Source organism: Etheostoma cragini, chromosome 18 (genome assembly GCF_013103735.1).
Source record: "Etheostoma cragini isolate CJK2018 chromosome 18, CSU_Ecrag_1.0, whole genome shotgun sequence".
In the NCBI taxonomy this organism is placed as follows: domain Eukaryota; kingdom Metazoa; phylum Chordata; class Actinopteri; order Perciformes; family Percidae; genus Etheostoma; species Etheostoma cragini.
This window is the reverse complement of record NC_048424.1, coordinates 19,561,814-19,578,763: the sequence shown is the minus strand read 5'-3', so window position 1 is coordinate 19,578,763 and position 16,950 is coordinate 19,561,814. Positions and strand designations below refer to the sequence as shown.

The following is a 16,950-nucleotide window of genomic DNA, read 5'->3' as shown; positions in this document are numbered from 1 at the left end:
GAGCAGCATGCATGCCATGATTGTTGGCTCTGTTGTTTTTTTATGACTCTACAACACTTACTAGTAAATTATTTGCCAAGTAGAAATATCACTTCTACCAAAAAATATGATTTATGAGCTTAGTGATGTTGGACTTCTATTATTTTGAACACAACTGTGTATATATATATATATATATATATATACCTGTTCACTTCAACTTGGTTCAATCTTTAGTTATCCAATAAGAACTGAACGCCCGTTTAGAGAATAGCATACAACCAAACAGCCAAATTTCAGAATAAATGTACCGAACAAAATGTTACGTAAACAGTATAAACTACCACACAGTCTCAATATAAAATCGTTACAATTACCATAAGGTAAGGTGCAATGTGAAGTTTCCTTGTGATCAAATATGTATTTACATTTAGCATTACTTGATGCATGATTCTAACTCTTCAACCCACCCATTTTACCTTGTAAATATTTATGATAAATTATGCATTTTTACTATTTTCTTAACCCTTTGCTTGCTTTTCCATGATTTTTATCTATAAGTACTTTTATCACATATACCAGCACTTATTGCTATATAATGTTTCAATTTCTTGCATGTTCTAGCACGTTTTTGTTATATACATTTGCACTTTTTGATGGTGTAAAAAATGATAGGGTTTTATAATTTTTCTATTTCATGAATTTCTAGAACGGCCCTCATTGACTTTTTAACCTTTACCACCCCTCTGTGTGTGCGAGCACCTACGATAGGATTCAGATTTTTTTTTCCAAACCATACTTTTTCTATGTAAAAAATGTTATTTACGTTTTTAAAGGCCTGTGTGCACCCCTACCTGGTTCTCACATGCTTGTGTGCACAGATAATCCTGTGGTCCCATGGAAGTCTGGATCTTGAATCCCAGCCCCCCCAGGTGAAGGGGCAATGTCTTTTGGATTCCTGCTCAGCCCCAAATTGGTCTTATCAATACCAATAAAAGAGTGGAATGTTTGGCCTACAGAAATGTGTGGACACTGGGTTTTTTCTTTACTTTTAATGGATCTCTTGTGTTCTGTGATCCTATCTTCTGGTTGACTTTCAATTTCACCCATGATTGGATGAGCAAAGCTTGTTGTGTTCCTTGTGACTTTGCAGCTGACGCAATTTCCACATTCATTGACATCCCCAGTTGGAAAGGACATCGCACAAACCAAAGCCAATTTTGTAATGCTGTGTTTGTACAATCTTTCGCAACTCTTTGGTCCAAAAAAAGGCAAGTTTGTAAAAAGTTCAGAATGAGTTAATGTGACCAACTTGGGTTTGAGTCATAAAGGCCTAGGGATGAGATCAGTGGCTGAGGTTGTTGTGTTGCATTTGTGCATGAGACGGGGGAGAGGGAGAGACAGACAGGCAGACAGTGAGGAGCAGAGGAGTTCTGGGCTCTCCTCGAAGCCTTGGCAAAGGCAGACAGGCTGCACTATCCTCTGGGGATGATTCAATTATAAATGATGCTTCCTTTCGGACCTATCTTGGAATCCCGTATTCTTTGGGAGATCTTCACTTAATCCTCAGCAGGGTTTGGTGTGGCCAGTCTCTGAAGTGATATGCCTCACACACATTGTGTGTCATGCATTATGAATGATGGGAAGGAGACACTCATGTCCTAATTTTGCCCAGAGCAGTGTGAACATCAACACTAGAACTGACAGAATACTAATTTTCACCATAGTAAGGAGCAGGATTGAGTCAGGAGCTTCAGTGTCCCAAACATTTGTGTGTGTTTATGCCATCTTAAGGTGGCGTATCTCAACCTTTACTGCCCATGTTCTGTATGTCAGTCTGTCTGTCTCTTCGTCTTCTACCCTGTATCCTTCTTTGTCTCTTGCACCTTCTTCCCTTTCATCTCTGTGCAAAGTCTCTCCCCTTTCTAAACATTCTACTGGTGGCAGCGTGCAGCATTAAAGTCAGCAGACAGGTCTTCTTTGTAGCCTAGAGTGCTGCGTGGATCTCAGCTGCAAACCTAATCACCCCCCTTGGCCTCCTCCCCCAGCTTCTGAATCCTCTTCAGAACCCCTTCCCTCTTTCTCATCCTCTTCCTTTTCCAACCAGAGAGAATAGGAGCTGACATCTCCAGAGAACCAAGAAAAAAAACAACAACATTTAAAGCCCTTCCTCTCTGTACGCTAGCCACTATAACAGAGAAGAGTGTCAGTAATGCAGCAGGAGGGGAGACCAAGCAGGGAAGGGGAGGGGGGAAGAGAAGGGTGAGACAGGCTATTCGAGTTTTGCCGTAATGAGGGGAGAGTTGTTATGGCTCACCTTCTGCTGTTCTAGTCTGTGCGTGTGTGTGAATATTTTCACTTGTGTACTCACGTTTGCGCCTTCACAGTGTTACATGAAGCTGAAGTGAGGGTACATGACTGCTTTGTTAATGGGTGTCTGTGAGTCGATCTTCCTGTTCTTCTGTAGCAATCTGAGGACGACTTGACATGCCTGTGAGTAGGAACCAATGTTTCTCCAATAGGAGATGAAGGAATAAATATCTAAGGCTCAGTGTCTACAGTTGCAAAAAGTGACTACTCTCCCCTGCTCTTCCTTACAACCATCCCCCCACTTTTGCCTCAGCAACTTGATACAGATGGCAAATCAAGCTGTTCATCATGGAAGTATGTCAAGTATGTCCTCCGCCAGTGAAGGGTGACAAAAAGAGATAAGAACTTTTTTTTTGATTGAGTCATCTCACCGTGTGCTGCGTCGCTGGAAGTCATTGCACCTTAAGTGTTTTTGAGCACATCCAATTACATATATTATACATTAATTTCAAGCTACGTGGAAGAATTGTTGTGGAAGACAATAATCCTTTAACAATTGGCTAGCTCATCATGCTAGCTAGGATAGTCCCAATGATAATATTAAAGCAAGGAATGCATATTATGTTTCTAACAGGAGCAGTGGGGGTTTGGCATAAACCATGGGAAAAGGTTCGCAAATAGCATCCTGTGGGCCAGGGAGTGCACCGAGTTTGGCGACCTCACATCATTCCCAATTTCAACCAGACTTGAGATCTAATTAATCTGAAGAAACAAAACACCTGTGTGGGTGTGCAGAATCTTTCATAGACCTTACTTTGAATAAGATGAGCCTTTATTGATTCCCAGAAGGTAAATTAATGTTTTGCTGCAGAAAAAGACAGAAATATGTACAGATAAATATAGAAGTAAAAAAGAAAATAGGTTTCTGTATTAGACTGTATTAGTTTTAGCTAAGAGTAACTAAAACACTGGCAACTGAGTGTTCAGTAGGTTACACCATTATAACCATTAGTTGATAAATCAGTTGGTCAATCGACAAAATCATTTTTTATAATACATAAGGTGTTTTCTACCTATGTTTGACATTTCACAGATGAACCATATTAAGTTACAATGAAAGGTTTTTGGTTGCAACCCTTCATACCAGCATAGTATGTTCTTTCTGATGTGCCGGCTGTTGACATTGGTTGTTTCCCGTCACCTGGAGTCCTTTTGCACTGGCACCAACAGCCGACTCCACCAAAACTGTCAGCACTAAATCTTACTTCAGCAGAGAGGCTTTAGATTCTCTTTCCATTGCTGGGCAACTGTAGCACAAATACAACTACTGTAGTATTTGACTGCTCAATCCCAGCGAGTGGAGCTGCTGCCCAACGGCTCAGACTTTATCATCCTGGCTACTGGTGCTGCTCTGCAGCCCGAGCAGCAACAGCTACCGGAACCTCTGTCTTGCTTTTTGCTAGTGCTAGTGGGTTCTGGCTCATAAAGTTAGAATATGACTCTGACAAAATGTTATACAATGTAGAGTAACCCGTACGATCCTCTGTGCGTACAGTGCAGACAGGGAAATAACTTTCTTAGCTATAATCACAGGCTGTGTTGTGGTATTGCATAGCTTTCTGCAAACTTTTGACATTTGTTTAAGTTTACAAATACAGGTTCCCTTCCAGCAATCATACCTGATACAAAATCATCCATACATAGGGCATCCATAGGCATATGTGTCCTAATGTTTCTATTTTGTTTTCAACTGTATATTCATGTGTCTTATTGATTTTTAATGCTTATGACTTTTAACTGTTTGTACTTGTGTTTTATCTGTTTTAATGATTTTGTGTAAAGCACTTTGAATTGCCCTGTTGCTGAAATGTGCTATACAAATAAAGCTGCCTTGCCAAAGCTGCCATACATATACATTTTAATAACAGTAGGGTGAAAATATTACTGTTTAAAATATCAATTTTGCAAAGGGTCAATCTTGGTGACAAACGATAAATAAATGTGTTCCCATTCCCAATTCTGTCAGTATTTCACAGCGTATTTGCCTGCACATATATCATAATATGACTCAGGCGTCTTTTACTTTTCACCAGGTCCGCTCTGTCCATGCCGTCTCTGTTTTTTTCCCACTTCCATTAGCCCTGGTTTTTGGCGCGTGAATCCATGCAGTGTGGTATTGCTTCAGCTTATTACAACGTGGAAACAGACAGTGTAAATCATTCAAGGCTGGCTGTTTTCTTTACACAGCCATCCTTTACAACACACTGCCCTTCATCAATCATATTTTGCATGTTGTTCAGCGTTGCGGATGAAAGATGGGACACATGGCCACCATGTTTTCTGACAATGTATTGACACATTTATACACACACAATGTGCATTGTGTGAGTGTATGCCATAGAAATACATTAGATTATTACATCCAATAGCACACATGAACCAACATAGACATCTATAGCACTTTAGCCATTTGCTGTAAACTTGCTTCTGGCAGCTGATTGAGGATAGAAGTAGAGAGAGCGAGAGAGCACTCAATCATCTGTCTCGCCCCTCTTTCTATCCCAGGGGATGGAGGCAACAGTTGGAAGTATGAATTATAAAATGATAAGAGGTTGTAAAATGGAGATAAATCCCGGTGATTACACAGCTCAGTATCTCTCAATTCGATTCCTCTGTCAATGATTCTTTATTGTGGTTGTGTGAAGGACGGCAGAGCTAATAATTCCCCTCGTATGAAGCACGGCAGGAGAAAGCATTCTGATGATAGAGTTGCAATTACATTTTGCATCTCACTTTCAGGATTTTTTTTAAAGGCTTTTCTTTCTTTTCCTCATTCTCTGATGGCAGGGAATTCGACCACATCAAACCGTGTTTGTCTTCTACTTCCATCCCCTGGGGTGCCAGAGCTGCAGAAAGCCCAAGAGATAACAAGGGGAAAGACATAAAAGCACATAAACAACCCACACCAAGGAGAAAGGAGAGGGCGTATGTGCGCTTGTAAATGTGTGTGCATGAGTTAAGACTCATACATGTCTATGCAGGTGACTTTGAGCATGCATGTGTGCATGCATACTCACACAGAGAGTTAGAGTTTAGATAATTTATCCATACTGCCTTGTGGGCTAGCTGGCAGTGGCATCTTTTTGTTTTTGGCTGGCCTTACCCACATGCACAAACAGTTACATGCACACACACACACACACACACACACACACACACACACACACACACACACACACACACTACCTCATCCACCTTACACTAGAATAAAAAAAAACTTTTGACCGAAGCCCCCCTGTAGCCTGTGCAGTTGGACAGCCAGTAACGGTCATTTGCTGTAGGTCCTCTTTCAGCTCCCTCTAAACAGAGGGTGTTATCACAGCATGGTGCAAAGCCTTAATCCAACCAATTACCCAAATCTAACAGATGTGTGCCATGGCAGCTGCTCTACTCTTTTGCTGTTATAGATAGCATTATTGCCTAGTTTACTTTAAATAATTATTTAAAAAGATGAGGGAAGACATTGTGCAAACATGCCTGTAAATAATCTATGTAAATATTTTTCATATTTTTTGTAATCATCATACTGTACGCTGAGCTGGAACAGAGGCTCAAGAGGAAATCTTGTTTGCTCCACTCAGATTTTTCCCGCTGGCCAAGTCTATTGAAACTGGTGACCTTCAGTCATTCCTGGCTCTGTGTGAAAATACAATCCTACTCCTTTTTGTTTTTTTATTTCCTCTAGTTGGGTAATGTCACGTGGCGGCCTGAAGGACAGGACATAGTTCTGTGGCACAGACAGGTGTCCTGACCTTCTGTCTGCACTCCCACGCCTCAGGGGACCTCTGTGAAATAGAGGCCAAGGCTTTGACCTAGTCTCTCATCTACAGTTTGTCTCTAAACTGAGCTACACTGCAGATGCATGAATCACAACTTTTCAGCCTCATATGGACGTATTTTGTTTTTATTTTATTGTCAGCCATCAAAGAATAATCAAAATAAATCAATGTTGCTCATCATTTTATTCAGAGGGCTCCCCATCTCCTCTCCCTTCACTCACATATCAATAGTGCACCCATATGCTACAATTAGATCGAGAATGGCCTCCCTCCAATACCCACTGGCCATGGCAAGATTGCATTATTCAAGTATGGAGATGAAAGTCCCCTCTGATCCACCAAAATAACATCTTGTGCAGTAATCTGTTAGTAGATTTGCTTCCTTTGAGGATATTTCCCCTGTAGTTTGCTTTTCACCAGGGCATGCTAGCTGTGAAAGGCATGCATGTCGGATGTTTAATTTTCTGCTGTTCTGATGGCAGTAAGTCAGTCCATCTGTAAAAGAATGCCGTGAATGACCATGAGTGCAGATGAAAAGTCTACAGCAAAGTACAAGAAAAGAAAGGGACACAGGAATCAGAACAGCAAACTTTGAAGAGGTTGTTCACATTTTCCAGTACTGATGCCAATAATGTGATATCGATACCGGTTCCTAAACTATGCTTTTTTCAATAACAATTTTTACTCCTTAGGTATTGAAATTGGGTATTGAATTAAGAGGCATTTTTTAATACTATGTACTTAAGAGGCAATTTGGACAGTGCCTAAAAGGTATTAACCAGTTTAATTCATATCAATATTACGTAAAGTGTAAAATCATAACGGACGTTATCTCAGGACACTTTAAAGATATAGTAATTCTAGATCACATTTAATGATTTACAGAGACCCAATGATTAGATCCACGGGAAACACAGCAACTACAATAATGCCTATCTATAATAAATATAGAAATATGACTCATACTCACAGCCATAATAATTATGGTAGTGTGTAAGCAACAAAAAAAGCTGTCCAAGCCCAATACTTTGGCACACTCTGTTACAGAGATCCCTCTTCTTTAAAGGTTGTATTAGCCTACTCAATGAGCCAAGTTATTTCCCAGACAATGAAAGACATTATTTTCTCTTGCACTCTTGCCCTTTAAATTACATGCGCATTTTAAAAGGTTTTTGCCAAAGAACTAATGTGAGATCTTCTTGCTAATGTAGAGTACACGCTGCTGGAAAATCGTAAAGGCAATAAGTGTTGATATATTGTAATATAATGAAGAAAAGCTCCTCTTCATTTTTGCTTTCTGTTTTCAGTTTAACAGATTTGTATTACTGGGTAAAAAAATCTTGACAAATCTAATATTTATTAACAGTTTTTGGCAGGTTTATGCCCAGGTAGGTGTTATTTGAAGCAAATGGAGTAGCCATGCTACAATATGCTGGCACAATTCAAATATGTCATTGCTTACCCTCTCTATCTAATTAGTTTCCTTGCAACATCGCTGAAATTGAATTATATTCATGCTCCTTATATCCACTTGAGTGGAAAAAGCCCTCTCGCCTGGTGAAGCCCTTATGCTATGAAGGGAAGTTATTCAGATAAAACTCTTGACCTCGGGAGTTCAGCCTAGCTTCAACAATTCTTCATTTCCTCAATTCATTTAGTTATTTTTCTCAGTTGAAATCAAGATTTAAAGGTCCCATAACATGGTGCTCTGTGTATGCTTTTATAATGACCTTAGTGGTCCCCTAATACTGTATCTGAAGTCTCTTTCCCAAAATTCAGCCTTGGTGCAGAATTACAGCCACTAAAGCCAGTCTCACAATGAGCTTTGCTTAGTATGTGCCATTTCTGAGTCTGTAGCTTTTGAGGAGGAGAGGTTATTTGTTTTTTTTGGCGGGGGGGCAAGGTGGAGGCTGGGGGTGTGGCCTTGACAAACTGCCATTTTGCTCGTTTGAAAGCCACGATGTCTCTCTCACATGTTTGGCCCAAATTCTCTGGGCGGGCGGAGCAGAGAAAAGGGAGGTAACCTTGCCCCTTATGGAGGTTATAAGGGGCAAGGTTACCTCCCCTTTCTCTGCTCCGATTGCAAGATTGCAGATTGCCCATCTGAGCTTTCATTTTCTCAAAGGCAGAGCAGGAAACCCAGGGCTCGGTTTACACCTACTGCCATTTCTAGCCACTGGGGGACCATAGTCAGGCTGGGGGAACGTATATTAATGTTACAAAACCCTCATAAAGTAATATTTTCATGCCATGGGACCTTTTAACATGAGTATCAGAAATGACTCTTTACACAAAACAAATGCATGAATTGCTATGCAGTGGACTTCCTCTCTGTGTGGACATACAGTTGGTGCAGTCTGGAACGAGCAGGTTGTTTTAGGGAAATGTACTACACTTCGTAATTCTCGGGTTCTCTCTCTTCTCTGTACTTGTGCAGATCATCACCCACTTGTGTGATTGCGTGTGAGAAGGCATCGTGTTTGTACACTTCTATACTTCACAGTGTGCGTTTGTGCCTCCGTCAGCCTGCCCGTGTGCATCATTTGCCACGCGTTTGGCTGCCTGTGTGTGTTTCATGCCGAACATTGTCTTTTTGAAACACTAAGCAAATCTCCTCAATGTGATAATTGGCTCCCCGGGGTGCTTGTATCTTTGCTGCTCATCATCGTCATCCCCTCCAGAAATAAAGAGAGAGCGTGTTAGATGAGATAGGCGAAGTTTGCTGGGGAAACTGATCCCAAGTCTGCCTGAACTCTTTTTGGCAAGAAGAAACTTTGAGGCAATGAGACATCGGGGGCCAGATCCGGTGCAACCTGGCTGCAGGCTGCTATCTGGTGTCTTCACGGCACGGGGGCCTTGTTTTGTCATCCATGATAAATGATGCAAAACATCGGCTTCAATTGCTGCAATGTCATTGAGAACAATTGGGAGATTTAATTGTTTCTCTTCATGAAAAAAAAAAACTGAAATCTCATAGGGAGTTGCTTGTGTTAAACCAGCCATGTTGTGTTATTAATTACAAGAATTGAAGCAGTTGTTTGAGGCTTGGGATGCTTCACTTGTTTAGGTGTTTTTCTGTCATATAGACGACCTTAGTTGGTGGTTTGCATTGCTGGCACCTGAGCTGTGTAAAATGCAGAGCTGTTTGTGCGCCCGAAGGCAAATAGAGACACTCATCTGGTCGATAGAGTCTCTCCCTCTTTCTTACTCCCTCTCATCCATATGTTGTTGCAGTCTCCAGGGTATTGTGGACCACATAGCAGATTGTTGGCCGCTTCATAGGGGAAACTGTAAGACAGCTGGGCACCCATCACAAGGCCAAACAGATGTTCAGGTGACTTAGAGAGGAAGTGAATGAAAAAGAGAGGAACAATGGAGGGGACGGGGGATATTAGGATGCAGAGGGATATTGGGAGGCAGAAAAAAATGAATTTGAAATGAGACTTCATTAGCAATCCCCTGTCAGCCTCTGAGGTGGGCCAAATGCTTTCTACTATCCTTAGGACACAGGAGTCTGTTTCGTCTCCCATATTGATTCGCCCGCTAGTCTATCTGCTGTAGGTCTAATGCCTTTGATCTCTTGATTATCTTTTTCCGAAATGTGGACGAGGTGCCTAAGCGGCTCAAGGATTCAGTGCTTTAATTCTGATGCACCCTAGGGAACATTCAGAAGTTAGAATGGAATCCTGCCCTGCAACCAAAAAATGAAACTTTTATCTTCCTTTTTTTCTGTTCCACGTGATAATAGAAAAAGGAGATCCACAAACAATTTTCACAGAGCCTGTGTCTCAAGGCCAAGTTTGATCCAATCAGACCCTCTAATCTGACAGAAATCTGCATAGTGGCAGATGTAATATCAAAAATCTCCATTTTGTTAAGCTTCTCTACCCCCACTGGTACCAAGGCCCTTTTTTTCTATACTGCATTTGTCAAATTAGACCAGACGAAGGTTCTTCGATTTCCCGCCCCAAACCCCTTCTCTTCTTTCTTGTGCCAGCCTTTGTTCTTTGGTTGCAGGTCTCATATATAATACATGAGGATTAGGAGACTTATCCGGTTCTGGCCATACTGGCTGTTATTCCCTGGAAAGGGGCTATATTTAAGAGTTGGATAGGTCATAGATGGCGCCAGGGGAGCTGGTGACTTCTACCCAAAAGGTGGTGGCGGCTAAATACCATTAAAAACCTAAAATAGAACTCAACACAATTACATTGTAGCAGTGGAAAAGTAGATGTAAAGGAATTACTGCCGATTTAGCCCTTAATGGAGGTTTGGGTCTAGTTTTGTCTTGTTGCTGACGACACCGTGCTCCCTAGTGTCTAGTTACAGTATGTTTGAACATGGCCAAAAAAAGAATTTTACCCTTTACTCTTTTTATCTGTCTCTATTTTTACTACAATAAATCTAATCCCTGCCCTTTTTTGCTTCTTGTGTTTCCACAGCTGGGACCACCTATATCTTTGGTAAAGGAGGAGGTTTGATCACATACACATGGCCCAATAATGAGAGGCCAAGCACACGGACGGACCGGCTGGCGGTGGGCTTTAGCACCACCATCAAAGACGGCATCCTCGTCCGCATCGACAGCGCCCCACGTCTGGGTGACTACATCATGCTCCACATCGTAAGTACTCGCGTTTAACACTTCAATATGGCAGTTACTATACTGAAGTCATTTTTATTTAGATTTAGGCTAAACATTGGTTTCAAGCTAATTAGGAACAGTTACATAATCTATTTTAGCTCCTGTACATTACAATACATTTATAAACCTACGCTGTGGTTATTGTTGTCCAGAAGCACTTATATGTTTCTAGTATTACAACTGATATGAGGACCACAAACACCTGTGAGTTGTTGGTCAAGGTTTACATAGTGCAGTCTTAAGGCCATATTCAGCCCATAATGCTCAAACTAAATTATACAAATGGTGCAGATCCATAAAAGAAAAAAAAATAGATAGCTTACCACTCTGCTCCAAGTCTTTGCTTACCATCCTCTTCCAGAATAAACCTACTTCTCCACCACATTCGAACTGACTCCCGGCATGAATAATGGATGTGGCCTTCCCATACATATGCAGCCTGTTCCCACGAGTTGGCATTCTTGGCCAGTCGACGGTGCATCCATGCAGCATCTTAATAATCTCACTTTGAGACCTTGTGTTAGACTTGTTTACATAAGCATTAAGTATTTAAATGATCATCAACAGGAGCTGATGAATGCAGAGCGTCAAATCAGTGCAATTGGGGGGATGTGGAGGCAGCTGTGCTGGGGGGGGGGGGGCTGGCAAGTTGCTGCTGACGCCATGTGAAAAAAGATGTGGTGATGAGGAGGAGCTACAGTTGCTAAAGCAGATTGAAAGTCTTTTTCTTCTTAAAGAGCTCCCCTCATCTCCTGAGTGCCGGCCATGTGGTGCAGAAAAGCAGCCATCTGCTCTGCAAAGATGAGGGCCAACAACAAGCAGTTTGGAGCTGCCTTTACAGTATGCAGAGATAAAGTGAATGTGTGTGTGTGTGTGTGTGTGTGTGTGTGTTTGTGTGAATGAAAGAGGAAGTGGAATGGCGTGGATAGAGAGAAAATTATGAAGATGTAAAGTTGCAATGTGGGGAGACGCCTTTCTGCATCCCTAACCGACTGAGTAATTGCAGTAACCCCTAAAGGAAGGAAAAGAAATGCATTTTTAATTTCGCTTTTTTAGATATCACAGCGTAGCTAGCCAGGCCGGGTATCTCTTATAATTTGGCTGTGAGTCCTTGGGCGGGCCAATCTCTTGACGCTAATGAATGTATTAATAGCAAAAAGCCAATTCATTCAGAGAAGCAGCATGTTGTAAAAAACTGTGTTGTTCGGCATGGGTACCATTGCACTGCTGATATTTTACATGATTTATTAGCAGCCATGGGTGTACAAACAAAGTGGGTTCCATTTAATATTAACATGGATGGTACCCTTAAACTATAAAATACTTTCCAACCGTCACAACACTCCCAAGGCTCCACTTTCCCCACAACTACACTGTTATTGAACCGAAACCAAATGAAGAAAGAGAAGGTAACGGTAAATAATTAATAAGACGTTGAGTGAATATTTAGCTGTGAGACTGGTGGATTTGGTAACATTTTGAGAAAATTAAACCACTGCTTGACCTCACTTATAATTTGTTTGTTGTTGTTATCTGAATAATGCATTATAACCGGACTACATTATTCTTTATGTCTGTAGTTGTGGGAATATGAATCCATTGGGAGGTTACCGCAGTACAGGTATTGTATTTACAGTTAAAACAACTTTGCTGTTTCTACAAGTTTTATGTGTGGCATAAAAGTAGCAGATATTTCAGACTTGACCGAAATGTTATTAGATAATAACTCCTAATGACAGACGTCAGCTCTTCGCTGTCAGCGCTTTGCATTTAGTAATGAGTCTGGAAGTAAAGGTTAAACGCATTATGCCTGTCAATTCTGGATATATGTCTAACCAAAGGTCTTATTAGGCCCAAGGCCATTACCTTAGCCTTTGTAATTATTAGGTCACTACTGGAGAATCAGCACACCAAAGTGTAAAATAAAATTATAGACACAATAGGCACCCTATAACATTTCGATTGCTGAGTATAATGCACGGTAGAGTCAGCATAAGTGTATTTGTGTGTGTGTGTGTGTGTGTGTGTGTGTGTGTGTGTATATATATATATATATATATATATATATATATATATATATATATATATATATATATATATATATACTTTGTATGTCATGCTTTCAGTTTATTCTGACAGAAAAAGGGCATACATTGCATTTTCTTTTCCCAGAGCGCAGAGAGAAACAGACATTTTGAGGCAGAACCTAATCACTGATTCCCTCCTTAGTCTCCCTGTCTTTTTTGTTGCTTTCTTCATTATCTCCTCTCCCTCCTCTCCGTTTTCTGATTAGCTTACGGCTTGTTTGGCAATCATGAATTAAAATGCTGATTGTAGTGTTTACATTTTAACTGCTAAACACAACTGCATGCTTGGTTGGAAATCTGAGGGGCAATTTGGGGTAATTTGCAGAGGTGAGCACGACATTTTTGCCATTGCTGGTGTTTCATTTACGAGTTCATTCCATTTCTGAGCGCTAATGTAAAAACTGAAGAGGACATCTTGTGTTTCCCGTGCACATAGTTAAAAGATAATCTGAATGCAATGTGAGGATAACAAACCAAGGTGTTTGTGTAACGTGGGTCAAAAGGGGTTGTTGCAATGCCGCAGGTAACTTGTGTTTGTGGGGTACGTACGTTTTTGTGAGTGAGTGAGTGAGTGAGTGAGTACGTGAGTGTAAGATTAAATCCATGACAGAACGACTCTTAAGCCGTGGGCTAGATGTGCGAGTTGTGATTCACACAGTCTCTCACCAGGGAATGCGCATGACTTCTGGTGAAGATAACCCAAGATATACACACAAATAGAGAAATCCTTCAGAATCTTATCTCTACTACCTCATACAGGACAGATAACGATACAAACTTATAGAAACTGTACTGCTTAAAAGACATTGCAGTAACCTTATTGCAATAAAGATCTGCTGGTGAGAGGGAATTTTGTTGAAGGTACATTTTTTTTATCACAAAATTGTCTGAATATCAAAGGTTCCATAATGTAAATAGTGAGATTTACATGCCTTTATTGATTAAAAAGCCAGGTGAGGCGCTGTATTATTGTTTTGAAAGTTTGATAAGACTTATTCCATTAAGAAATCAACACAGCTTTAATCATAGAGCTCAAAAGTCCCGCCCCTCCTTCGAGAGACTTTAGGTTCCGGAAGTAAATTTACCATTCATTTTTCATGTCTGGGAAAATCTGTATATCAAGAGTTTTAGACTATGCCTTAGGCTAACCAGCAACCACGTGACTCAAAAACATACAACAAATTTTTTTGAGTGAAAAAAACGAACAAAAATCCAATAAATCCGAAGGTACAAGACTGTGTACATATTTTCATTATTGAACAAATTCAACTCAAGTAGTAGTAGATCATGGCATAGCAGAAGGAACTACGAAGGAACTACTCATCCCATAATCCACCACTCCACCACTGAATAAAGGAAGCTAATGTTTGTTTATTTGTTTGTTTGTGGGATTGTTCAGAATTGTGGGTAATGAATTACTTATCTAAGACATTTATCTCAAAGCAAGGTTGGTGCTCCATGAACTTTTGGCTATATGGGCTTACACGATCACTTAGTCATGTGGTGGCTGATTTTACGAGTTTAAACCTTATACTTCATTTGTAAATGGAGAAATTGCATTGTATTTTCACTTTCGCTATGGGCGGGACTGTTGAGCTCTATTTACAGTGCTGTTACAGTCGTTCCTTGGCAGCAATGACGTTTGTGTGAAGGCTAGAGCTAAGATATGGAAGAACCGGAAACACTGACCAATCAGAGTAGTTTCAGTAGGGGGGCTTAAAGAGAAAGGCACTAAAACAGGGTGTTTCAGACAGAGGCATATTCAGACATGATAATGTATGAAAATTAAGTATTTTTTTACATTAAAGCATGTATGCATGTAAATGTTCTAGTAGCAACCCAAAATACAAGTATAAACTTGAAAATGAGCATGATATGGGACCTTTAAAGGAAAATTGCCACATTTTTATTTCTTGGAAGACGCAATCCTGTGTCTGAGGTGTCATCCTTTTTTATCACCAGTTGTTGAAAAATCTGAAGGTAGATACCACGATGACATGCAACCAAAGTCCTGGCCTGTGTTTTTTTACAGGACACGGCAGTCACACTGTGTGTACCTCAGCCACCAGAAAGACTCTATATAAAACCCTTTTACATGGTTCTGAACACTACAGTCTGAAAAAGGGCGAGGTGAGGACGAGCTATAGCCTGGTCCATCACGGCTCCAGTGAGCCCAGATGAAACCACTTCTGTGGAGGACGTAGTAGGTGATAAGTTGGAGTCAGGTTAAGCTGAAATTGCGAATGCTCCATCGTCTTTCATGTCTGGCCTCTCTCATGGTTTGTAATGGGGGGAGGGGACTGCAAGACACCTGACAAGATAAAGCCTCTGCAATTATTGCAACACATTCTCTGTTAACAAGTAAAAGTGCAAGTCATTAAATTGAAAACTCCAATTGTCAATTTTTGGATAACCTGACATTTAAATTCTTAAAAACAGAGCTTGAACTGTAAACCTTTTTAGTTTGTAATGGCTAGTTTAACAGTAACATTTCAGTCTTAATTATGAAATATGAATTTAAAGTTGTGCTTTAAATTTCCCCTGGAAAATAGCCACTTTTTGTAATGTTTGTGTTTTAAGATAGAAAAAAAACTTTTTGGGTGATAATAGTATAGAAGTCTTCAAAACTTCAAAACTAAATAGGTGGACAGATGCTCCAGATGTGTGATACATGCTTCATCCAATTTTCCATCACCCTAACATACTGTACTTTACATGCATACATACAGTAATGCATGTATATTTTAATGTATTAATGCAGGAGTGCAGATGCATAATTCATTCAGTTCTTCACTCATTCCTGTCTCTCCCAATCCATCCATCAGCTCCTTCTTTGTCGGAATGTGTTTATCTCCAACATTGTCTGTTTCCAATCTACCTCCTCTCTCCCTTTCTCTCACACTACTTCTGCCTCTGACAGACGTAATGTAAGATGTTTGATGTGTACCTGTGTGCATCAGCGTGTATATGGCCATCAATGTGTGGCCTCTATCGAGTTACCCTACCTCGGCAAGGAAAGATAGATATTATCGCAGTTATGGCTCATGGCCCCTGATAACATTACAGCTTCTTATTTGAGTTTGTATTTCCTTACCTCCCACGTTTGATTCCCCCCACGGAAATAAAGAGCTGGAAAAATAAACCTTGCAGCTGTTTTCACAACTAGTTGCATGCAGTACACGCAGTCAGCATTATTGTAACTTTGTTGATAACTGTTTATCTGAAGCTGAGAGTTATTTTTATCTTTGCTGCGTTATTACGATTTTCCAGGTGATACAACAAGCCGCATTATTTCATCTCGCGGCTGTGTGTTAAACTAATTACTAAATTGTAATTATCATTACAAGAAAATTATTGGTGGGTGGTGCACATGTTGTGTTTGTGTGTTAAACCTTTACATGCCACAGTAGGTATGTGCAGCTGTGAAACACTATAGGATCAGAAAGGATAATTCATGGTTGTTTTTTATTTGGGATTTTAAGGTTGCTTTTGGTCTGCGAGTGTTTTAAAACGTTGAGCAAATTTGATTTGACAGACGGAACAAAATTAGCTTGACAATTAGTCAATGATATTTTTTTTTCATGATTGCTAATCAAAAAGTGTCTGTGGCACTTTTTGTGGCATCAAAAAGTGTCTGTGGCACTTTTTGATTATCTTGCCTGTAATACGTGGTGGTAAAATGGTTGTGTGGTCATGGCCGAATTAACCTGTTAACCCTTGCCTCAGGGCAAAATGTTTGCCCTGGTTGAGCATAATGGCTCACTGTCACACTGTTATGGCTTCCTGGGACACTTGGAATAGAAGAGAGCCATTGGTAAGGTTATTAGGAACTCCTTTTCCTACTATGACAAGTCAAAATGCCTGTACTGGTTTATTTTTAGTTTAAGCTAAAATGAATTGTATTGTATGTAGGGCTGGGCAAAATATTGGTATTATTTTGATAGGCTGTATATGGTCTTTCATTTTGGATACTGTGATTTCATAATATGACACAAGTGTTGTGTTTTCATCTTTTTAACTTCTTGGGCGGACGGTTCCCGTGCACGGGACGTAAACTCGCCGTTTTTCGGAAGTGCTGACTTCTTTCCTA

At 40.4% G+C, this 16,950-nt stretch overlaps 1 protein-coding gene across 20 annotated transcripts in view; it reads left to right on the top strand.

Moving 5' to 3' along the window:
- The window catches only part of nrxn3b (neurexin 3b), a 295,437-nt gene that overhangs the window by 212,198 nt on the left and 66,289 nt on the right, over nucleotides 1-16,950 (top strand). For all 20 annotated transcript variants that reach the window (XM_034900814.1, XM_034900805.1, XM_034900804.1 and 17 more), the window contains one exon: nucleotides 10,571-10,752. In XM_034900814.1, the coding sequence (XP_034756705.1) occupies nucleotides 10,571-10,752 (182 nt within the window). The remainder of the gene's footprint in view (nucleotides 1-10,570; nucleotides 10,753-16,950) is intronic.